Source organism: Gopherus evgoodei, chromosome 2 (genome assembly GCF_007399415.2).
Source record: "Gopherus evgoodei ecotype Sinaloan lineage chromosome 2, rGopEvg1_v1.p, whole genome shotgun sequence".
Classification (NCBI taxonomy): Eukaryota; Metazoa; Chordata; order Testudines; family Testudinidae; genus Gopherus; species Gopherus evgoodei.
In genome coordinates, this window is record NC_044323.1 from 180,168,386 (window position 1) to 180,193,525 (window position 25,140).

Below are 25,140 nucleotides of genomic sequence, written 5' to 3' on the forward strand. Positions count from 1 at the left end.
TAGCTGTCTGCTTTTGAACAAAAGGCAAGGGGGTTTGTGTGTGTGTGTTTTAACCAGCGATCCGCCCCCTTTACTTCCCTGCAACAAGGAGGAATCCCTCACCACAAATCTTCCCCATTCAAAATGACCCACACGCGAAATCTATATAAACAGCTGATGTAGTAAACCAATCAGCGCAGTACAGCTAGAACAGCAAAACCCTAGCAAGGGCCAAAAAAGGGGAGCAGCAGCAGAGAGCATTAGGCACCTCCTCCTCGTATTTCCTCTCACGCCCACTTCCAGCAGAGGAGGTTTTTTTGCTTTCAGCTTTTGTCGCTTTATTTTAAAAGTTAACTGGGAAAGAATGTGCAAAGAGTCTGGGCATTGGGTAAGTTTCTTCTTTTAATCTGGTTGGGGAAAATGGTATGGGGAGAGTTGGATGGTCGGCTGTCCTAGCATGGGGAGGTTTTATTGGTATGTTGCAATGGAAGGAGGAGGGGATTAAACATAGCTGCTAGCGAACGGGAAAACCCAGAGAGAGCAGAGGAAGGAGGACACAGCATGTGTGACCTGCCAGTGGCAGCAAGGAGGAACCTCCGGGATCTCCGCGTCAGCGGCGGCCCCAGTTATGTGCATACATGGGAGTGTGTGTGCGTGTTTGTGTGTCTTCTCTGTCTGTGCTGGAGGGATGGGCCACTGTAGGGGGGAGTGCGACACACACCTGCGTGCCCACTGCAGTGCATTGTGACAGCAGCCCCTCATGTTGGGGTGTGAGAATGCAAATAACTTTTTGTAATAATTTTTTTTTAGGTTCTTAATCAAGTCCTGACTTTCTGGTCATGTCTCCTAGGAAAAATAGAATTCTCTTTAATAAGACTTTAACAGCTGTTTGTTGCTGCTGCTGTTTGGGATTAACTGCTTCATGGCTGAAAATGTCTCAGATGCTACCAGTTGACCAAATACGACGTCATGTCAAAACTACTTATACAATTTAACATGGTGCTGCACCAACTGACGTGTTCTGACACGGTGTTGCATGGGCTGGCATGGTGCTACATCATCTATCGCTCTCCCAAAAGTCTGACACACTTTTGTGAAGTCTGGCGCAGTGACGCTGTGTTTGACACAATGCTGCCTGGCTCCATTGTAGTGCTGGGCAGTCTGTTTATTATATTAACATGACTTTATCTGACATGGCACTGCCAGGCCCAGTGTGGCACTGGGCACTCTGGCACGATATCACTTTTCCAGGGTAGGGATGGTGGGGGGCAGTGTGGATGGGCTGGGGGAGAGGGACTCCTTGCTGGCTGGGGGATTTCTTTTTTTAAATGTTAGCCTGGGTGAGTATCTAGTTTCACTTCTGTCCCTTCCCACCAGCCTGTGAGGAAACCCCCTCAGTGACCCCTCCCCCTCCCATGCAGACAGGGAAGAGGGCGGAACCGGGAGACCCGATGACGTCACTGGACCGGGCCGCTTCCTGCAATAGAAAGTGAACGAAGGTAAAACACCCCCTCCCCCCCCCCGACTCGGAGCTGCCGCCGCCGTGCGCCTCCCCTCGCGCTGCCCAGCTGCTGCCCCCAGCCAGCCACGTGAGTGACCGGCCGGGGAGCCCCCAATGGCTGCGCCGCCAGCGGCCCGCCCGGCCCAGCGGGGCCCGCCTACCCGCTCCCCCTTCCCCACAGCCCGGCCCCAGGGACGCCTCCCCCTGCAGTCCGGCCCGCTGGCCCCTGCCCGGGTCATGCATGGAGCATCCCCCGCCGCTGCCTGCGCGCCGGGGCGGGACTAGTGTCAGACAGACAGACCTCGCACAGCGGGGGCGCCCTGCTGGGGCCTGGGTGGGTGCAGGGGGCGCGGCGGGGGCGGGGGGCGTCACCGATGCTGGAGCGGTGGGTGTTTGGGCGGGCCGGGGCTGTTTGGGGGCGGCACTGTGGGGGTGGGGGCCGGGGCTGTTTTGGGGGGCTCGGGGCGGTACAGATGCTGGAGCGGTGTATGTTGGGGGGCTCGAGTGTTTGGGGCGGTGCAGATGTTGGAGCAGTGTATGTTGGGGGGCTCGGGGCGGGGGGGTACTTGGGGCGGTGCAGATGTTGGAGTGTTGGGGAGCTGGGAGGCGGCGGAGATGGGCGGGCTGGGGCGTTTTGCACTGCTGCTCAGGCGAGGGAGGGGGCCAGCCTCGGGTTATGTTTGTGCGAGGTTGTCAAGTGAAGGAGGCTCCCAGACGCCGTGTTTCCTAGCTGCTGCCTCCGCCGTTGGTGCCCCCTTACACCGGAGCGGCCGCCATCAGCAGCGGCAGCAGGGCCGGCTCCAGCCGCCCCCCGGAGCAGGCCGGCAGCAGGGGCACAGGCCGGCGCTGCAGTGAACCCCCAGAGCGGGTCCCATGCGCCTGGCGCGGCCCGGGGAGCCGCCCCCTTGTCGGAGCCGCGGCGGCGCCCAGACACGCCACGGTAGGGAGATCGGGGCGGGCGGGAGGCAGGGACCTGCAGGCCCGGCTCCAGCTGCCGTCTTCCCCCACCCCCACCTCCCTGCCAGGGGGCTGCGGTTTATGCGAAACCCGCCTTTACTCCTATTCCAGCCGCGTGTGTTTGTTTCTAGCCGTGTCTGTGTGTGTGTGAGGCGCCCCCAGGCAGGCTTTGCTGGGTTGTGGCAGGGAGTAGGCAGGCATCCCGGTGATTCCCCTCTCCCCCAGCCCTTCCCATCTGTTTCCTTGTCCCCCCCACGCCTCTTCCCCGGGTCGGTCCCGGTCGCTCTCCCCCTTCCTGGCATGTGGATGGATGTGTAGAGCGCTTTGTTCGGTGCAGCGTTGCAGAGGGGTTTTCCCAGGCTCCTCCCTCTTTATTCATTCATGTTTTTCCCCTTTGCAACTTGTGTTTGCACTTCTCATCATTTCATGCCTCTCTCTCTCTCTCTCTCTCTCTCTCTTTCTCTGGGTTTTTTTTTAAATACTTGCCTTTAACCCGCTTTGCTGGTGATCATGATATGGCCATGTTTTCAGGGCTGAGAAGGAAAAAGGAGATTTCAGTTTTCTTTAGGTTTTAAAAGATTTCTACCTGTACGCTTGCTACTGCGTGATTTCCTCCACCCGCCCCCCAGCAAAAAAATCTTATTATTTAATTGCTGGTGGGCAACTGAAGTATGCAGTTTTAAATATTATGTAACATGTCACTTGTGTTGCAACAAAATGCTAAGAAATGTTCTAAGAATCCCTGTTCAAAGATATGTCAACATTTTGAAACTTACTTGAATGCTTAACTTTAAGCACTTAAGCGGCATATCTTTTTCCAAAGGTGCCAGGTGGTTACCCATAGCTCTCACTGGAATTTATCATTATCATTGGGATTCAGAGATGCTCAGCACCTTTTAAAATTTGGCTACAGATGTAGGTGCCTAACATCAGTCACCAAAGCTTGAACATTCTGATGTTGAATGCTGAATTTCATTTATAATGTATTCATAATTATACCAAATATCTTTTAAAGGAGGAACAACTTAAACATCACACTACTGCGTGGGATTTTTTTAACATAATTTTATTATTATAACTGAAAGAAATTTGTGGAAAAATCTATTTTCCATTTGTGTAGTCAGCATTTGAGTCTTTCACACAACAACAGATAAGAGAAAAACATTTAAAATTAATAGCAACATGTCATTGTAAATACAAAACAATGGGTAAGCTTCAGGGGCAGGTTTAGTAACTTTAATTTGACTTAAATAATTTAATTGACTTAAATAATTTCAGGTTTATGATGTCTTTTTACAAACAAAGAATTGGAAACAAAATACAATATCTTTGTTACACCTTGAAGATAAGGTGTATGAGAATGGCCTTTATCTCCCCTTTCCCCCTCAAGCAGTTTCACTTGCTGCCTAGTCCAATTAAAGGCTCAATGTCAAGTAATTAAAAAATCATTACCTGTGTTGTTAGTACTGTAGAGGGTACATTTTAAAATTAACTCTATATTTATATGTATTACCTTTTCATTCTGTTTAGCTTGGATAGTGGAAGTATACTGGTCAATTTCAATAAGCAGTTCTACAGGAGCAGGATGCTGTCCTTCTAGGGTTGTAAACACTGCAGAGCAATTTAAATCCAAGCAAAATACTGTTTAAATAGAAATAAAAAGTCATGAAAACATTTTTGTGTATTAAGCTTTGTAGAACTGGGGGGCAGGGGGCAGGGGGAAATCTAGCTCTTGTGACTAAAATACGTATTTGTGTACCTTCAAATATATGGAAAACCTAGTTGCAGAATATTAGGAGAGTGTCACTTTACCTTGGTCTATTTCAGATATTGTCCTTATACACTTAGGCCCTGATGTTGTAGCTTCTTCTGTGTGGGTGGACAGCTAGACCCATCTAGAGCCCTATTGATTGGTTTCAGGGTGGTTCAGGAGTCTATCCACATGCAAGATTGGGGCCTGATTTTGTTTTCCATGTTAAAAGAAAGGTTGCAATGAAGCCACCAGCAAAATTTCTCCTGACTTTGTCGCAACTGCAGGCTCCTGCAGATGCCTAGTGTCATGGAGGGGAAGGAATGGGAAGTATATATGAGAGGATCTCTAGTACAGCTTATTTCTGTTCACTTCCTTTCACCGTGGATCAATATTTCAAAGCCTGAGGTTGAGTATTTTTGTAGGGAAAAGTGTATGTTTTTGCAAGTTAGAGCAGAAACTGGTAAAGGTACAAGCAGTGCATTATTTCTTAGTCCATCAATGACATCCTTTGTAACCCTAGAAATCTGTTTTTGCTAACAATAGTGATAAAAGAAAGTTTGAGTTTCTTGGAATGAAAGATGCTATGTAGATACAAAGGATTATTAACTATGCTTTATTAATTTGTATAGCAGCTTTAAGGTAAAAAGAGGGTAGAGAGGATATATTTGTTTTCATATTAACATTATATGTCTCTTAAAAAAAACCTTTTTTTTTTCCCCTCCTTTTTTAAGCACATGGATTAATTGACCCCTTTGGCAGATTTATGGAGCTGCCTTTCCTCTGCTTGCTCTACTTGCTATTTTGGAGAGGAGAAAGTGGCCTCTGATTAGAGCAAAATGCCTCGGACAAAACAGATACATCCCAGAAATCTGAGAGGTAAGAAGCTCCTACTTAAGAAAGCAAAATTTCCAGGAAGCTTGGGAACAATTTCAAATGGAAAATTAAAGGAACACATACCTAGAAACTTTGTTTTTCAATCTGGAAAAATATTTTACACACTAGTGTTAGATGTAATGTCTAAGATTACTGTAATAGAGACAATTTAGAGAGAGGGTGAGAGGGCATTTCTTCAGTTCTTGTAGTTTGTTTATTTTGTGCATGGAGAGCATATGGCTGTTCTAGAGATTGCAGAAATGCCCAATATAGACTATGAACTTTCCAAACACAAAGGAAGACATGGTTTCTTGCCACAGAAAGTTTACAGTCAAAGGCCATGTCTACACTTCACTAAAGCTTACGGAGGCACAGCTGTACTGATACAGCTGTGCCGCTGTAAGAGTGCTCCTGTAGCCGCTTTATGCTGACTGTTGACATAATAAAAGCAGCGGTGGTAGTTATGTCAGTGGGAGAGCGTCTCCCGGTGATATAGTGCTGTGCATTATCAGAGTTTCTAGTCTTCTGCAATTAAGTGAGCCTTTCATTAAATTAAGCAAAGAACCTTTAGAAGGAAAATCTGGGTATAGTGTAAGCCCAAATTTGTAAAAAGATTTTTTACAAGCTTTCCTTAGGATTTATTGTTATAGTTAAAGTTGCTTAGAGAGGCTATAAACTTCATATATATAGTACATATATTTGTTATCATCTTAGATTATAGAAATTAAGAAATTTTAAAAATCAGTTTACTGTTCATTATTTATATTGTTTCCATTTCTCTCATCTTAAATGAAGCAGATGTAATCAGTTTCACTTTTCAGGTTGTGTTGGTTTGTCACTGTTTGCAAGCATTGCAGGAAATCTATGCTTAAAATAGTTGTTTTTGCTGGAATTTTATAAAGTAGAAATATTTAAATATTTTAATTTTGGAGACTGTTTACAGTGTCTCCTTTAATGAGTGCAACTTATAAATGAATCAAATATATATGTACAATGTAATAAGTTATGACAATTGGTTCAATTAATTAGACCTGCCAAAAGAAGAAATTTATAGAGTCTAAGATGAAACTCAATGAATATTTTCAATTTCAACAAAAGCATACTTTTTTAACAGTATAAGGATAGAGAGGGCATTATGTACTTCATTTGGTAGATAGATTGTCAGCATCTTAAAATCACCTGTAGCAATAGTTTTTATCATCTCTCCCCACGCCTAATTAATGGACCTACCTGACTTCTCCCTTCCCCATTGCAAGTGTTATGTACTCTACTTGAACTTCAGAAGCTATCTGAAAGCTTTAACTTCCTTCAGAGCTCCTTACAGGAGTCACTATTAAACATCCCCTAACACTATCTGTTCTCCAAATGTGCTATGTCTATTGCACTTACATCCCAGGCCACTTTGGAGAATGAGCAACTATGACTGAGGGCTTGTCTACATCAGAAAGTTGCAGCGCTGGTGAGGGAGTTACAGCGCTGCAACTTTGAAGGTGTACACATCTGCAGGGCATCACCAGCGCTGCAACTCCCTGTTTGCAGCGCTGGCCGTACTCCCGTTTTGTCTCGGGTGTAGAGGATCCAGCGCTGGTGATCCAGCGCTGGTAATCCAATGTAAACACTTACCAGCGCTTTTCTTGACCTCCGTGGAAGGAGGAAGCCTCTGGTAATCAAGCTGATCTCCTTTCCCGGTTTGCTCTCTCGTTCCCGGAACCCCGAGCAAGCAGGTAAGGAGAACCGCTTGCTCGGCGGTTCGGGGAACGAGGAGAGCAAACCGGGAAAGGAGACCAGCTTTGCCGCGGTTTGCTCTCGCGTTCCGGAGCCACCCTGCAAACCGCAGGGAAGGAGACCTGCTTGCTCGGGGTTCCGGGAACGAGAGAGCAAACCGCGGCGAAGCTGGTCTCCTTTCCCGGTTTGCTCTCTCGTTCCCCGAACCGCCGAGCAAGCGGTTCTCCTTACCTGCTTGCTCGGGTTTCCGGGAACGAGAGAGCAAACTGGGAAAGGAGACCAGCTTTGCCGCGGTTTGCTCTCTCGTTCCCGGAGCCACCCTGCAAACCGCAGGGAAGGAGAACCGCTTGCTCGGCGGTTCGGGGAACGAGAGAGCAAACCGGGAAAGGAGACCAGCTTCGCCGCGGTTTGCTCTCCCGTTCCCCGAGCAAGCAGGTCTCCTTCCCTGCGGTTTGCAGGGGGTTCGGGAACGCGAGAGCAAACCGCGGCGAAGCGGGTCTCCTTTCCCGGTTTGCTCTCTCGTTCCCCGAACCGCCGAGCAAGCGGTTCTCCTTACCTGCTTGCTCGGGGTTCCGGGAACGAGAGAGCAAACTGGGAAAGGAGACCAGCTTTGCCGCGGTTTGCTCTCTCGTTCCCGGAGCCACCCTGCAAACCGCAGGGAAGGAGAACCGCTTGCTCGGCGGTTCGGGGAACGAGAGAGCAAACCGGGAAAGGAGACCAGCTTCGCCGCGGTTTGCTCTCCCGTTCCCTGAGCAAGCAGGTCTCCTTCCCTGCGGTTTGCAGGGGGTTCGGGAACGCGAGAGCAAACCGCGGCGAAGCGGGTCTCCTTTCCCGGTTTGCTCTCTAGTTCCCGGAGCCCCGAGCAAGCAGGTCTCCTTCCCTGCGGTTTGCTGGGTGGCTCCGGGAACGCGAGAGCAAACCGGGAAAGGAGACCAGCTTCGCCGCGGTTTGCTCTCCCGTTCCCCGAGCAAGCAGGTCTCCTTCCCTGCGGTTTGCAGGGGGTTCGGGAACGCGAGAGCAAACCGCGGCGAAGCGGGTCTCCTTTCCCGGTTTGCTCTCTCGTTCACGGAACCCCGAGCAAGCAGGTCTCCTTCCCTGCGGTTTGCTGGGTGGCTCCGGGAACGCGAGAGCAAACCGGGAAAGGAGACCAGCTTCGCCGCGGTTTGCTCTCCCGTTCCCCGAGCAAGCAGGTCTCCTTCCCTGCGGTTTGCAAGGGGTTCGGGAACGCGAGAGCAAACCGCGGCGAAGCTGGTCTCCTTTCCCGGTTTGCTCTCCCGTTCCCCGAACCCCCCCTTGAAGCCGCCCAACAGCGCTGCAGTGTGGCCACATCTAACACCACTTGCAGCGCTGGTTGCTGTAAGTGTGGCCACTCTGCAGCGCTGGCCCTATACAGCTGTACTAATACAGCTGTAACTACCAGCGCTGCAAAATTTTAGATGTAGACATGGCCTAAGAATTTAACATTTCTATTGACTCTTAAAGCCTTGAAAATAATCTCCTTTTTGGTTAATACTAGACTTTTCATTGCATGGGATAAAGTTTTAAATTGTTGTTTTAATATGTTCTTGTGTTTTTAAAAGTTGGTTGCTTTATTGCATGGTTTGAGAGAATGAAATAGCATCTGTTGCTGTTAAATCCAGAGATAAGATATCTAGTGAAATATGGCTTTTTCTTCAGGTGAGGTGAATTTCATTTACTCAGTGTTTTAAGTAAAGACATTTGACTATCGCTTGCAGACTAGATGTGTCCCTAAAGCATTCTGTGGTGAAGCACAGGTTTCTTTCATTTTATGGGCATTGAGGTGGTTGTTTTTTGTTGCTTTTTCACTGTCTATTTATATAGTGCTGTACTAATCTGACTTTTACAGAGGGAAGAAAATTTAGCAAGAAGACAGGACATTGGAAACATTATTTCACAAATAATTATGTGACAATAAGATCATCTGGTCACTTGCTTTCATGACTATACAATGCTGACAAGATTTTTTTATGCCAAATGGGAGAATGAGCATGGAAATCGGAACAGTCCCAGTGGAACATGTTGCATATGCCTGCTCTGTATCATTTTGTTTCACAGCATTAATCTTCTCATTTCTTTATGACTTTGTTGAATGCATCCTAATGTGATGAAAATTTTTTAGTGCCATATTGACTGTTTTGGCAAAAGGTCTCAAAGATGTTTTCAAACCTAGGCTCTTGACTGTTTAACTTGAAGATGTTAACTCCAGCTTTGGCGATGATTGACTAAAGTCTGAGACAAGTTGTATGTTCTCAGGTCTCAGAGTGACAAGATAATTATATTACCAAAATATTCAGTAGTTCCAAACATAAAGTCCAAAAGCATACCCAGGTTAAAGCTATCACAGTCTGTTACCTATAGGTTAAACTGGAGGAACAATTCATAAACAGAAGTTCTCTATACTTTTCTAGCCTTATGAGTAGTCTGATGGGATATCATGCCTCTAAGTAAGAAACATCAGCACATTTTTAAAAAAAAAGAAGAAAACACATTGTTTTCTCCAGTAAGTAGGCACAAAGATTAAAATCCTTAGGTGTTATACTTCAGTTCCTAAGCATCTTTAGAGGTTACATTTTCTTACCTATTCCTTCCTTTTCATCTTTTGAATACTATACATGTCTTACTTAATACAACAGAATTATGAAGGGAAGAACTGGTCAATTGACTAGTGAAGGGACCACTCTATGCAGCTACCCTGTTTATTTTCATGGGACAGACCAGATTAGGCAGTTGTTCCACAAATATAACAAACATTTCTCACTAATATATTCCCCAAAGTGCAATTACATTAGAGACTCACTTTTAGCAGGGTTGATTACACTTGGTATTTGTTGTCAAATGGCTGTGAGGATATAGAGCAAAACACTAAGTCTCCTGCTTTTGCTTTCTTGGATGTCTATTGAATGTCACAATAGTGAGGTGTTTGTTTTGTTTGTAATTAAAGCTGGTTGTTTATTATTTGTATTCTGATAGTGCCTAAGAGTGCCAGTCATGGACTAGGCTCCTGTTGAACTAGAAGCTGTATAAACACAGAACAAAAAGATGGTTGAACACAATTTAGTTCCAAAAATATTGGCCAGCTTCTTTAAAATTATATGTTAAGAGTATGAATTTCAGTTATTTCTTGTATTTTCCCTTTACCATCAAATATTTTCCACTTGAAACAGATGATTGTTCTGTCTCTAAAGCTTAACAGCCCTGTTAGGCTTCTAACATTTTGTGTCTGCTATGGAAATCTGAACATAATGTGAAATTAAGATATGTTCTACTGTAATCTAAACAGTGAACAGAAGTTCATTGGAAAGCTGGATCTGTTATGGTTCTTCCACTGACTTCAACGGAGTTGAACAAGTGTTCTGTTAAGTAATGAAAGTAACGGGTTCTTTCAGTATGGTTAAAATTAGAAACTATTTTTGAATAATGAAAGGTGCCAGTGTAGATTGAAGATTAACAGGTTGATCTTTCTTACCAGTATTTTGGCACACATTTCGATATATCTTGTAAATCAGCTGCTGTGCCAGGCTTACAAAGCATGACTAAGAGTAGGTTTGAATCAAGTGCCTAATGCTTTTAAAAAAAAATAAATGAAATCTGATTCTGTATTGTTGTTTTTCAGTTAAAAAAACTAAAAATAATGTTGACTTGGTTTTTACTACTGTTATTGCTGCATAGATAGTGTTTTGTTTACAGGCATTTCTGAGGTGTTCTTACTGTGGTGCTGGTACCTCACAAAAATTAATGATATAAACCTGCACAACGTACCTGTGAACAGGGCCAGTGCAACCCATTAGGCAACCTTGGCGGTTGCCTAGGGTGCTAACATTTGGGGGGCAGATCTTCGGCCGCCGCGGTCGTTGGCAGTATTTCGGGGGTGGACCTTCTGCCGCCTAGGGCGCCAAAAAAGCTAGCGGCGCTCCTGCCTGTGAATATCAGAGGTAGGGGAACGTTAACTTGTCTCTCCAGTCAAAGAAAACTGAGGCACAGAGAGGATAAATGACTTGTCCAAAGTCACACAGCATGTCATGGCAAAGCCAGAAATATAGCAGTAACTATCAGCTTCTGGACTCAAGGTTGTGCTTTGCCAGAAGACTGCACATGATTATGGAAGTGTCCATTGAGTCTATAGCAGTTGGGGCTTCTGTACAACACGTTCTTCGTTTTGTGTAGCTTTTTTTGTACAAACTATTCCAAAAACCTTTTACAGAAATAGGAAGGAAAAATGGTCTTGTGGTTAATAGACTGGCCCGAGACTTAGAAAATTGGTGTTCAGTTTCATGGTTTACCAGAGACCTGGGCAAATGATTTAATCTCTCTAAGTCTCAATTTCTCATCTGTAACATGACAGTAATGATACTTCATTTCTCTCTCTCTTCCTGCTCCCTCTCCCGCCACACTTTTATCTGTCTTGTCTATTTAGATTGTAAGATACTAGGAGGGAAAAGACTGTCTTATACTATCTGTAAATACAACACCTAACAGAGTCAGGCCAATCTTGAGCAAGTCATCTAAGTGCTACGTTAACACGAACAATATATTCTATGTAATTACATACAAAAACACTGTTAGTAGAACGTTATGGTTGTGAAATACTGAAAAGTTAGGAAGTGCCAGAATTAAAACCTTAATTCATTCCACTTGTGCATATGCATGGTGATACAGTCTTTAAATATGTGATCACATAGTTTTTTCCTCAGTGTACAGGATTGATGGGGCTCAAGAAATGAACCAGAGTTGTGTAGTGAAAGAGACTTGTCTGTAGGAGCCCTGCCTCATTTGTTGCAGAAGCTGGAAGTTGTGTATCATATGATACAGAGGATTGCAGGAAGAGAGGATGATCTCATGGTAAGACAATTGAATGCTGCCCTGGGGAATTGGATTCTACCACTGCTTCTGCCACATAATTTCTATGTGATGCTGGGCAAATCTCTTTAAAACAAACTTTTCACAATAGGCCACTAGTTGTGTGTTCCTCATTTATTAAAATAACTTTGACACGTGGGTCAAAGTGCTGAGCTCTCACGATTGCAGCTGTGACTTGAACATGAAGTAGTAAAAATGCTCTGAAAAATCAGGTCCTAGATATCTCAAATTGTCTAGTTTTGGGTGAGCAGTCTCTTAATCACTGTGCCTCAGTTCCCCATCTGTAAATCGGAGCTAACAATATCACTTTGCCTCACAGGGCTGCTGTGAAGATAATTTCATTCATCTGTGAAGCACTCAGATACTACAGTGAGAGCAACATGGAAAAGTTGATGAGGAAATGAATAATTTTGTGTTCTGTTCAGGATGTACTGTAAACAAGGCCTGGAGACACATGTTGTATGATAAAGATTAAAATAAATATTTAATAACTATCCAATCCATGAGTATGGTCCATCCTGTGTTCTGAATGAGGCAGGGATTCTTTGGATAAAATAATATGTGATCATATATTTCAAGAATGCATATGCAACCTTAATTCTGACACTTTCTAAATTGTGAGTGCTAGACTATGCAACCTTAGCATTCTTTTAATGTAATTTTTTACTATAATTCCCTAGGTTTTTAAAAAGGCAAAATGGGGAAAAAAGTCACCTTGAACCATGTTGACCCTCACATACATAAGCCATTAATAGGGTTGGGACCTCTAGAACTACAGCACAGACTTCTGTCAACTGAATTAAATGAGTAACTGGTAGCACTAGTAGGTTGCTATCCTCTGTGTGGACAAGCCACTAAAGGTTGATAAGACACACTTTTGTCAGTGGACTTTGCAGCTCTTTGTTGTTAGCAGAGGGAAATGTGGGAATCCTAGTTCAATTCCAGGTTCTGGACAGGAGTGTGCTTGTTAATTTGTATTTTCATTCCCCTCACTGGGTTTCTGTCCCTGTTCCCTCTTGTTCCATTCCTTCATATACACGCTAGCCCGACCTCTAATGTCTACACTGCACTTTTATGGCCCCACAGCCTGAGTCAGCAGACATAGGCCGCATGTATTTTATTGCAGTGTAGATATACTCTTGGTTTGTTAAGCTTTTGAGCCCAAGAAAACTTTGGCTTGCATTTTATAAAAGTTCAGTAAGTTTTTATGTGAATGTTTACAGAAAAAAGTCCTTTTGCTAGTTTAATAAAGATGCTTTTTTACACTCAGTGTTCAAAATAGCTTCTTTTTTGCAGCTAATCCATATATGATCTAATTGCTTTGGTATTCTGCAGAAAAAATATTTTGAAAAGTAGCCACTACTAATGTGTAGCCATCAGGATTTATAATGAACTATCCAGTAAGCTAAAATGGCTGTAGTGCAAATATCTATTTGGCAACTTCTTTAGAATTTTATGAGGGAGTGTGTATTGAACATCCTTATGAATAGTAGTTGAGATTTTTGGTCTCAGATTTTCCCTAGTGATTTTTTTCTTTAAGAAGTACAAAAACGAATATGTAATTTAATCTGAAGACACTGACACATGAAGGTGAGGAAATTTATAGACTCAGTATATGTTCAGCCAATTGTTACCACAAAGGGCTTCTGTGGTACTGAAGCCCAGCAGATGCTAGGTACGTAGTTGCCATTTTTTAAAAAAAAATTGTGATTGGTCTACATCTAGCTCAGTCTTTGATAACATTAGTTTTTTCGTAATGTGCATCTTGCTGAACGATGAGTACTTTACCTATATCATCAGTTACAACATAATTTAAATAGCACTTATGCTGAGAGCAGAATTATTGGCTTTTTTTCCAATAATAGTAGGCAAAATACTGCTTTAGGTAACAGGAAGCAATAACATTTTACATGTATATATTGCCCTACTCAAACAGATACATACAGGACAAATGAAATGCAGTCACCTTTCTATTGGAGAGCAGTTGGTGGCTGACACCCAACACACTGCACAGTAGCTGGGGAAATGAAAACCACTTTGGTCAAACTGCCCATCCCCCTTTTGGACACTTCCCCAATACCCTACTTTTACCAGCACAATTGCATTTATTCAAGAGGCTGTGGAATTGAATTTTCTTTTTTTTCTTTAAAATCCCAGGTTTATTTTATGGAATAAAATTGAGAGTCCAGAGAAGAGCAGCAAAAGTGATAAATGGTTTAGGAAACCTGACCTATGAAGAAATTAAAAAAAAATAAAATAAACTGGTCATGTTTACTCTTCAGAAAGGAAGATTGAGTTGGGACCTGCTATAGTCTTCAAATACTTAAAGGGCTGTTGTAAAGAGGGCTGTGATCAGTTGTTCTTCATGTCCGTTGAAGGTAGGGCGGAAGTACTGAGCTTAATCTGCAGCAAGGAAGACTTAGCTTAGATACTAGAAAAAACTTTCTAACTGGAAGGGAAGTTAAGCTCTGTGTAAGCTTCCAGGGGAGGTTGTGGAATCCCCAAAGCTGGAGATATTTAAGAACAGGTTGGACAAACCTCTGTCAGGGATGGGCTGGGTTTATTTGGTCCTGCCTCAATGCAAGGGGCTGCATTTGCTGACTTCTTGATATCCCTTCCAGCCTTTCCATCACATTTCTGTGATTACTTCAATACAGTAATCTTCATTGAGACTCTTTTGATATTCAAATAACTTGATTTCCTGTTGTGCAAAATGTTGTTGTATTTCTGCTTATAAATGTTAAAGGGAATTTCCAGAGTTGTAAATTTTCCAAGAGCTTGTTTTTACTTGACTTACTGATGTAGAAATAGGGGTGAAGTAGTTAGCAGGATTTCTGATTCAGTAATGGCTCTGTGAGGTGGCATTTTTTTAAATGAAGTCTCTGTACGGTAGTTGTAAATAGTAGAAATCAAGATTTAGAGCACTACAGCAGACCAATAAACTACAGTCTAAAGCACTGAAGAAGATTGGGCAGTATTTTTTCCTCTTTTTCATTCCTTAAGTACAGTAACGTTCAGAGTGTTTACATTTCATAAAATAAATTGGTCAAATGTTTGGAATCTGCTGTGACGCATTTGTGGAGGAAGTGGGGAAACTCTCTTGTTTAGTAGAAACAACGAGGCCACCGGACTCCCTGTTGTTTTTGTGGACACAGACTAACACATCTACCCCTCTGATTCTTGTTTAGTAGGGCAGGTGATACTGTTTATGTCTTGTAAGTACATTTAAAAAATATTCTTAAAATTTCCTTGTACTGAGGTTGTTCAGTGTGTAAACTGACTGAGTCAGCAATTCCCTTGTGTAAGTCAGTAACAGATGAAAAGAAATGTTTTTATAATGATGCACAGGGTCATGAAAACTACTTTTTTAAATGCTAAACTCAAGAGGCATGTTTACCTGAATATGGCCAGCAAGACCAATTTCTTTGGAGTTTGGATTTCTAAGTAATGACTGGATTTGGTGATCCCTGGATTTAACAGGCTACTCTCACTTATTGTTTCTTACAGTTAGAAGGGATGAATGGAAATCTTAAAGAAGTGATTTATAGTTTAAACAGCTGCTGAATTTTAGTTTTTCTTAAATAAAGAGCCCTTACATATTTAAAAGAATAGGACCATATTATACTGCCCTCTCTTACATGGCCCAGTGGAGAGATGACAGTCTGAAATCATATGGCAAAAGATTTGGAGAAGTAGTGCTGCGGTATGATCTCATGATGTCATGTTGCATAGTTGTTGGTAGCTACAACTGTGTGTGATACGTTCAGTTACATATGAAATAGGTGGGTTAGGTCCTGCCTGGGAAGAAGTCATGGAATGTCCAGTCTGAACTTCATGTTCCCTTTGATTATTGGCATAACTTGAAGGTGTGGGAAGCAGCATAATAAATCTCAGCATTAGCTTTTCTTAACCAGTGAGCCATGTCAACCCAGAGGGGAGGTCATATGCTTGCCTTGAACTCTAAAGATGCCTTTACAGGGGCAAGTATTATGCACAGCCAAGAAAGATATGTATAGCCAGAAATAGCATGGCACTTACAATGTCACTTTCTGTGAATTTTTGGCCTGCATGTCATTTTTAGGCTCCCCCCCCACCTAATGAACATCACTGGTGGCCCTGCTGAGTGTAAAGGAGTATATGTCTTAATAGCAAAAAGAGTTTAAAACTTTTATCCCTTCTGCAGGATTTTTCACAGAAGGAGAACTTCCAGCCCATGACAGTCAAACACAATGATGTTTACACATTATAGCGTTTTTAAAAATCCTGAAGATTTTGTTTTAATATAATGAAAATATTGCAATATGTGATGTGCCCGAAATGCTACTGTAATTCCTGAGACATCTTGTTAAGAAGCACAGTTAAATACATGTATTGTAACACTTAGTAGTGTTTTGTTTACTTTGAGAAAATATTCAGCCTCTTCAGTAAAAGACCACAAGAGGTAGAACAAGAACCAGGGATAACTGATATCTCTAAAATACCTTACCAGATGTTCTTATAGCTTCCTAATAAGATGTTGTCATTTCTATATAATAGGCTATCTGAGGTTTCCTTCAGTATTACATAGCATCATTACTTAGATGTTGCTGCTGGGAGAAATAATCTCTCTATGGATGAGTGTCTTTTTTTTCCTATGATTCTTCTCTATTACTTAGTTTAACTAGAAATCATCTGAATTGCTTTGTCCTGTTTTTCCTTTCTTTGTAACCAGATATCATCTCTGGTGTAATGCCTTTGCCAATCAAATCTTAAATTGATTTTAGAAAAGTATGCATATATTGTGCTTTTATGTAATTTTATCTACTACCTGTCTGTCTAGCTACACATTTCAAATGCTGTTGTCCATATATTCTTTCTTGCCTCCTTCTAAGAAGATTAAGGTTGTCGAGACGTGACCTGAAGCAATGATGTAACTTGGAGATATATAATAGGGGTTTTTACCATTTTCTGAGTGCATCATAGATTTCATTTTCCTCAGACTTCTGAATGATAATTTATTGCTCATTGTATGGGCACATAGATATTCAGGTTCCTAAACTGATGTTTCAGATTAGCATCACGGTTGAATTTGAGCATGTTGATGATTACTGTATTCATTATTTGTGCTACCTAAGAGCCCTAGTCATGATGCTGTCCATATACCATTGTGCTAGGTGCTGTGCAAACACAGAACAAAAAGAGAGTGCCTGCCTCCAAGAGCTTGCTGTCTAAATGATTGCTATTAAACTATTAAATCCAGATCTGCCTCCCTATTAAAAGTTGAATATTCTGTCTTTTGAAGGCCAGTAGTTGTTGCCGGTACCTGAGTATGCTCAGAAACTCCGAGATGTTTGGCAACCTGTGCAATTTATTCTTTTTGTGTTGGGTCTGTGATTCTTTCAGATGGGTAAATGTGAATTTTTTTCAGTTACACATTCATTAAATAAAGAGCTTCATAGTAATAAGGTGACTTTTCCATAGCCATATTTGAAGTGTTTGCGTAAGAGTCTTGTGTCCTCATAAATGTGCACGTTAGTAGACAAATGGACTTGTGTACTCTGATCCCAGAACTCCCACTAATGTCAATGGGAGGTTTGCACAGAGATCAAGGCCTTTTATCTAGCAACTACTGTACTTCTAATTTTGATTGTTTTTTCAGTATTGTATTACCGCTTTCTGTATCCAGTTTTGAAGCAAGCATGCCCCCATTTAGGACCACAGCTACTTTTGCCTTTTGTTTCTTTTTCTTCCCTATCCTCCTCCTCCTCCTGTTTCTCTTCCCTATCTTTCTTCTTTTTCCTTTGATTTTTCTGCACAAGCTCCCAGTTCCCACTCTCCTATACCCCTCACTCTTGCCCCTTTCCCATTCTGTCTCTTAAAATGGTCAACGATGACGTTAGTGTCAACATTAAGCTTTAGAACTGATATCCAGTGAGATTAATATAGTGAGTAAGTTGGTTTTTTTTGAAGACTTAGGAAGAGAGGACTGTATCAATTTACAGTCTGTTTACATTTGGAAAATTTCCCATAAGAACGGCCATACTGGGTCAGAGTTATAGGATAACTGGGCTAGATGGACCATCTTCCAGCAGTGGCCAATGCAGGTGCTTCAGAGGGAAAGAACAGAATAGGCAATCATCAAGTGATCCATCCTCTGTCGTCCACTCCCAGCTTCTGGCAAACAGAGTCCACAAAGGGTAGATGAGTTTTCTTTATGAAAGCTTAGATTGTACAGAATCTGCATATGTATATAACCACATCTGACTTTCAGCATGAGTGTTTGGCACTGCTGGTCTAGTTGGTATTTAATAGAGGACACTATGGATTTTCCAATTTAACTTACAGTAGTGCATGGAAAATTTAGTAGACTAAAACTCTGTAATGTATTCTCTTTATTTCCATATTTTACATTTTTATTAGTTGTTATATTTGTTTACCTTGCCACAGAAAGTAATAGTTAACTTTACCAGTAAATGTGTCTATTAAAATAATTTTTTCAAAAAAGAGTAAGCCTGAATAATGTTGTTTTAAAAATATTTGGAGACCATAGGACAAATGACCAACCAGTCAATAACCACCGCAGTGCCTAGTGAATTATTATTCAGAAGTCTGGGAAAAAAAAGTAAAATCTATAATACACTGAAAGTGATAACAAGTAATTGATTAAGTTTGTAGAGACAGGAAATAATAATGTACTCTGCAGAAGAGTGAATGTATATATGGTAGCATTTAAAATGTCTGCACATCTTAGATATACGTTGAATGTTCTTAAGATCTGATTGGAAATGTAGGCTTAAAATGAGTGTGTGTAGGAATAAAGCTTTTTTTTTTTAAAGTTGTGCAAAAACAGTGGTACTTTCCCTTTTTATTGTAAAATATTTTAAATCTAATTGTTTTCAATATGCATGTTTTGTGTCTGTGCTTTAATACTGGCTAGCTTTACCTGGCTCATTAGGAATAGCCTCCTATTGGAAGTTCTCTCTGGGACACTTACAGAAGTAGACCCCTTATTGGAGAGCTCATGTCCATTGGCTTTGGGTGACCTGCATTGCTTAGAGCTTCCATGTTTGCCACATATTTTAATGATTATGAATTTTAGGACTGTCATAAACAGATAGCTAAGGGTTAATGTCTCTTTCACCTGAAGCACCTGACCAGAGGACCAATCAGGAAACCAGATTTTTTCAACTTTGGGTGGAGGGAATTTTGTGTCTGAGGTCTTTGTTTTTCTGTCTGCCTGCTTTCTCTGAGCTTTGGAGAAGTAGTTTCTGTTTTCTAATCTTCTGTTTCTAAGTGTAAGGACAAAGAGATCAGATAGTAAGTTATATGGCTTCTTTTCTTTGGTATTTGCATGAATATAAGTGCTGGAGTGCTTTGATTTGTATTCTTTTTGAATAAGGCTGTTTATTCATATTTCTTTTAAGCAATTGACCCTGTATTTTGTCACCTTAATACAGAGAGACCATTTGTATGTATTTTTCTTTCTTTTTTATATAAAGCTTTCTTTTTGAGACCTGTTGGAGTTTTCTTTTCTGGGAAATTTCAGGGAAATTGAGTCTGTACTCACCAGGGAATTGGTGGGAGGAAGAAATCAGGGGGAGATCTGTGTGTGTTGGATTTGCTAGCCTGATTTTGCATTCCCTCTGGGTGAAGAGGAAAGTGCTTTTGTTTCCAGGACTGGGAACGGAGAGGGGGAGTCACTATATTTGGATTCACAGAGCTTGTGTCTGTGTAACTCTCCAGGAGCACCTGGAGGGGGGAAGGGAAAAAGGATTATTTCCCTTTGTTGTGAGACTCAAGGGATTTGGGTCTTGGGGTCCCCAGGGAAGGTTTTTCAGGGGGACCAGAGTGCCCCAAAACACTCTAATTTTTTGGGTGGTGGCAGCAAGTACCAGGTCCAAGCTGGTAGCTAAGCTTGGAGGTTTTCATGCTAACCCCCATATTTTGGACGCTAAGGTCCAAATCTGGGACTAAAGTTATGACATGGTGTGCAGCGGTTACGGGATAGACAAAATCCAGAAGCCAGTAGGAATATTATATTTTTCTTTTCTCTGCTAAGGGCTTTTTAGCAGAGAGAAACAGTTTGGTTTTAAAAGGGAACCAGAGAGAATTTTTTTTTCTGCTCTCTCTGGCAGTTTGTGGCTTGCATAATAAGCAAGAAACCATTAAGGTGCTATTAAGAGTCTTTTGTCACACAATAGCACTCCCATTGAGAGTCATTACCAGCACTATATACATGCAAATAAAGTGGTTTTTCTGGTTTGCTTTACATTGAAAACAAAGGGCAAAACCCCTGTTGCTAGGCAGACCCCAGGAGGCAACAGAGTCTGCAGTTCAGAAGATAAACACCGGAGGGCACCCCAACACAAGAAAACAGGAACTATGACTTCTAAGGCAAAAATTGAGGTTGAAGAACAAGTCAGAGAAGCTGAACACACGCGACAACTGGAAATAAAACAAACAGAGATGGAAATAAGAGAGAGAGAAAGAGAGGCAGCCTACCAAAGAGAACAGGCAGCCAAAGAGGTGGCCCACAGAAGGAAGCAAGAAGAAGAAGAGGCGGCCCACCGCCGAGACATGGAAAAACACCAAAAAGAAATGGAAAAACACCAAAAAGAAATGGAAAAACAACAAAAAGAGTATGAAGAGAAGGAAAAACAGAGAAAACATGAACTGGACTTGGCAAAAGCTGGGCTGCATGTGCCAGCCAACCCTAACAACCCGGCGCCAATTATTGCTCCACAGCACAGGAAATTTCCCACCTACAAGGCAGGTGATGACACCGAGGCCTTCTTGGAAAATTTTGAAAGAGCCTGTCTTGGGTACAGCATCCCCGAAGACCAGTACATGGTAGAATTGAGGTCACAGCTCAGTGGACCTTTAGCAGAGGTGGCAGCTGAAATGCCTAAGCAGCAAATGAATGACTATAAACTTTTTCAAACCAAGGCCAGATACAGAATGGGGATAACCCCAGATCATGCCTATTATGGAATGAAACCAGGCACTCTCAATATTAGGTATTGTGGCCAGACATTAAAAAGCTTGTAAACTTGTAAATGTTTGATTTCTCCCCCGCCACCCCCACCCCATGTGAATAGGGAATTAAACTTTGGGCAGCATGGTTGAGAATGAGTAATAATTTAGTAACGCTCTTGCCTTCTGCAGCCTTGTAATATTTTAGTTTTACAGATCTTAGTAACTATAAAATGATATTTAAAAATCCCTGGATACAGGGTGGATCCTGATAAGTTAACGTTTTATTGGCAGAAAATAAGAACTTGAAAAGGAGATGGAGTGATGAGTGTTCTTCAGAGCGGAGTTCTGGTTAACAACTTATCCCTGCTGTATTGTTTTAAAAAACAAACAAAAACACTTAAACTTCTGGTTTAAAGAAAAGGGAAGAAGAAGAAAAATTGTGCCTCTTACTACCTGAGCTGACAGAAGGGGTAAGCTAGACGCAGAGTCATGTACTTGTATCTGCATGTTAATGAGTCCTGTTTCTCACAAACGCTGATGTAAATGTCTCTTGAGCCAGTACTAGAACTAATCAGCTTTTTCGCTCTTAGGCTTTAAAAACAGTTTTGGCAACAGTAATTAAGACAACATGTTTAAAAGAGAATCTCTATTAAATGGAAAGAAGGCTGTAGGCATATTTGACTAGTTACATCTGTATTCTGTCTTTAAATGTTGATGCATTGAATAGCTGCTTATATAACATTAAAAATACAAGGATGCCATAGAATTTGTTTTAAAGGTAGAGATAAATTCCTTCAAGTACCAAAGGCAATAGATAGTGGAGGAAAATATGTTAGGATTCTTCCTCCAAATCTTTAAAGAGAAAATTGTGCGTTGGTATTTTCACTGCCACTTACACAGTGAATTCAGAAGCTCTGCATGTGAAACTTCTTGAACATCATCTGTTTATAGGCTGGGTCAGTCACAATCTAGTTTAGATTTTGGTAATGTGCTGAATGCACCCCAGGCCCTTTGTACTTTCTTTTATGAGTCACTTATGATTAGAATCCTCATCTGAAGCTGCCTTTCCCTTGTGCAGTATTCACTTCCATACCTACCAGTGGATCTTTCAAATGTTACAGCTCCTATTTTTGATGTCTCAGTAATGTGGATTTCTTCCTCACGGTATTTTCAGATAAACAAAAGACTCAGTTTATTTACACTGATCATTTAAGTCTTATGTGACCAAGAAAATAACTACATCCTTCTGGGTTGCAGCACGTAGCTTCATGGGAAGCTGACATTCTACAGAAAGGTTGGCCTGCCACATAGGCACGTAATAAAAAATGAAAATCTGACAGCTGTGTGGCTAAAAGTAGTGGAATTGATACAAGCATGTTGAAAATTCATGCAACAAGCTTATGGAAAAGTCATGCAACAGGGACGTTGTATCAAAACAAATTCAGGAGTGAGGCACAAGGAATCCCATTTTCTCTATGCCTTTTTGTTTTTTAATTGTTCTTTTGTCTTCATTTCCAAGTTAGGCTATTACTCTCCTGAAATGAACAAGTTATAGGAGTACTAAACACTTCCCCAAAAGATTTTTGGTAAAATGATGAACTTTTGAAGTCACTATTAAAGGGAGAAGGCAGCAGGAGGATGAACAGTTTGAGAAATAGCCATAATACCTCTTCTGTTAGCAACATTAAATATGGTACTCCAGAAGGAGAAAAAATGCTCACCTACAGTACATTTGAGAGGGAGCCCAAACATGGAAAAACTAATCTCTTTCCCTCACTCAACCCTTCAATTTGCACAACATCTTCACTATCCTTCTCTGGTCTCTCCAAAACAGCTGTTATCTTCCCCCGTCCCCCTTGATTCCAGAACCTATTTATTTTTCCAGTATTCTCAAACATATCTGCTTTTTGTTGAATAGGACCTGAGATCCCAGAAGGCTTTGAGTGATTCTTCCATTGTAATTTACAGCAGCAAAGTTTTCTGGGTATATTTAGTGCTGTTTTGGTGGGTGAGGAGAGGATGGCTTATTTAAAGCACTAAGCCATGAAGGAGTGGTGATGGTGACAAACTTTCAATTTAATTCTCTGTACTGGGAAAAATGCCTTATGAGTGGAAGAACACGTTGGGCCCTATTTTCAAGCGTAAAGTAAATGTTCAAGAACGTAGTAATTACTGTCCATCAAGTTGATTAGCCTTATATAAAATTATTGAGAAAAGACTTTGGGAGGAGCTGAAGCATCAGCTAAGTGACAACTAATTTCAGTTTATGCCAAGAAGGTCAACAATGGATGCAGTGTTTGGAATCTGATTATTTCATGAGGAATATGGGGAGAAATACGAGGAATTATGCTTAGCGTTTGTGAATTTAAAGAAGGCTTATGACAGAGGTCCTAGAGAATCGTTATGGTGGTACCTGCAGTCTTCCAATCAGCCTGAACATGTGTCTTCAGCAATCATGGACACTTCTGAGAGTAGCATAACAGTCGTGAAAAGCAGCTGTGGCTTTAGTTAGTAATTCACTGTGAGGGTAAGTCTGCATCAAGGATCAGCTTGGAGCCCATTCGTATTTATGATTGTAATGGACACCTTGATGCAAGAGATTAGGGGAGAGGCTCCACGGAAACATTCTTTTCATCAATAGCATCATGTTGTGCCATGAAGATTAATATGACCTGGAAAGGGTCCTAGAACTATTAGTCTGTGCAATAATTTAAATATTAAGTATTAAGCCATGTTGGGAATGTGGATGTGGATTTAGGAGCTGCATGAAGAGCACTTAATGTAAATGGAGAGAGTTGACAGGAATTCTCTGCAATAAGAATGTGCCAGATAAGCTGAAGAACGAAGGGTAAAAGATGATGACTAGGCTAGCCATAATGTATGGGTCAGAATGCTGGCCACTGAGGGAGAAGGAACAACTGCTTCATGCTGCTGAGATGAGCATGCTAAAGTGGACGTTGGGTAAGAGGAGAGCTGATGTACCTTTTCATTACTTATTCTAAGCCAGGATGCAGGTAATCCCTGTCACAGAAAAGTTGAGGGACTATAGAGTGAGATGGCTGGGTCATGTGGTGATGTGAGATCTGGGAGGTGTTGGCCAGCGAGTACAAGAGCTAGTAGTCGTGGGACAAATACCATGAGGAAGACCTAGACAAATGTGGTTGGAGATGTTGAAGGAGGACACGAAGCTTGGAAGACTCATAAGACAAGAAGACTTGGAGATGAAGAACAGAACAATGCAAAGTCAAAGTCAGCAGAGGGTGCATAATAAACTATTTCAAGAGCATTGAGGGTATTGCAGACAAGCATTAGAAAATATGCATAGTTAAGCAATAGAAAAAAGACTTAAAACTCCTGTGCGCTGCTGAGGCAAATCCAAATCAGGTGCACAAATTGTCATCCTTCCCCCCCCCACACCTTCCCCTGCACCTTTTGAAATCATCACCAGCAGTTAGTTTGCAAATGCAAGTTTCCCACTTTGAACAACAATTTTTGGAAATTACTCATTAAGGCTGCATCTGTTTTCAATAACAATTTAATATTTGACATCTTACAATAGAATGTATAATACAGATTTAAAGGTGGTCGGAAACTAGGGTTGCCAATTTTGGTTAGACAGATTCCTGGAGGTTTCATCACATGACATAACCTTTAGTTAAAGATTAATAAGGCTAAGATTTAGGCATGACTAATTTTAGGAAAAGTCATGGACAGGTCACAGGCAGTAAACAAAAATTCACGGCCCGTGACCTGTCTATGACTTTTACTATAAACACCTCTGACTAAATCTTAGCTGCCCTGGCCCTGCTGGTCAGAGGGAGAGGGGGGAAGGATGACCCTCCTGGGAGGCCACTGCTGGGGGGTGGGGACGGCATGACTGGCCTGGGGGCTGTCTGAGGGGTGGCTCCAGCAGCAACTGGCATGGCTGGCCCCGGGACTTCCACGATCTCCGTAACAAACTTGCAGCCTTAAAGATTAATCTTTAATTCCTGGAGACTCCAGGACAATCCTGGAGGGTTAGCAATCCTGTCAGAAACAGAAATCTCTTTCTACATAACACATACTTAGAATAGTAACAGCTAATATAAAATGAGTGAAAAAAGATTTGGTTTTAGATAGCATCCTGTAACATAATTACTGTTACAGTTTCTGAAGAGAAGAAATGTGCCTTTTTGGACTCTCCTGGAAAAATCCTAATTTTTTTGGGTGGGTTTTTTTTACTTAATCAGTGTTGGCAATATATTGTTTTTGCTTATTTTGTACCCTTATAAAATATGCTATATAATAATATGTATGTTCTACAGAGTAACATGTACATACGCGCACACAGGAATTTACATAAGAGTAGCCATAGTGGGTCAGACCAATGGTCCATCTTCTTGTCTTCCGACAGTGGCCAGTGCCAGATGCTTCAGATAAAAAGGAGAAACAAAATCATTTCCTTACAGAATCATTAATAAAATATGCCTTTTACGCATGGACTTGTGCACCACAAACTTCCTGTGTGCCCTTGAGCTAG

At 41.8% G+C, this 25,140-nt stretch overlaps 1 protein-coding gene across 9 annotated transcripts in view; it reads left to right on the forward strand.

Moving 5' to 3' along the window:
• Positions 1–221: 221 nt before the first annotated feature.
• HIVEP1 (HIVEP zinc finger 1) overlaps positions 222–25,140 on the forward strand; it is a 203,377-nt gene continuing 178,458 nt past the window's right edge. Inside the window, exons 1-4 of one of the 9 annotated variants that reach the window (XM_030552408.1) lie at positions 222–367; positions 1,357–1,478; positions 3,716–3,787; positions 4,922–5,066. In XM_030552408.1, the coding sequence (XP_030408268.1) occupies positions 5,027–5,066 (40 nt within the window). In that variant the 5' untranslated portion in view covers positions 222–367; positions 1,357–1,478; positions 3,716–3,787; positions 4,922–5,026. The other 8 variants (XM_030552406.1, XM_030552409.1, XM_030552410.1 and 5 more) reach the window with 8 other exon arrangements.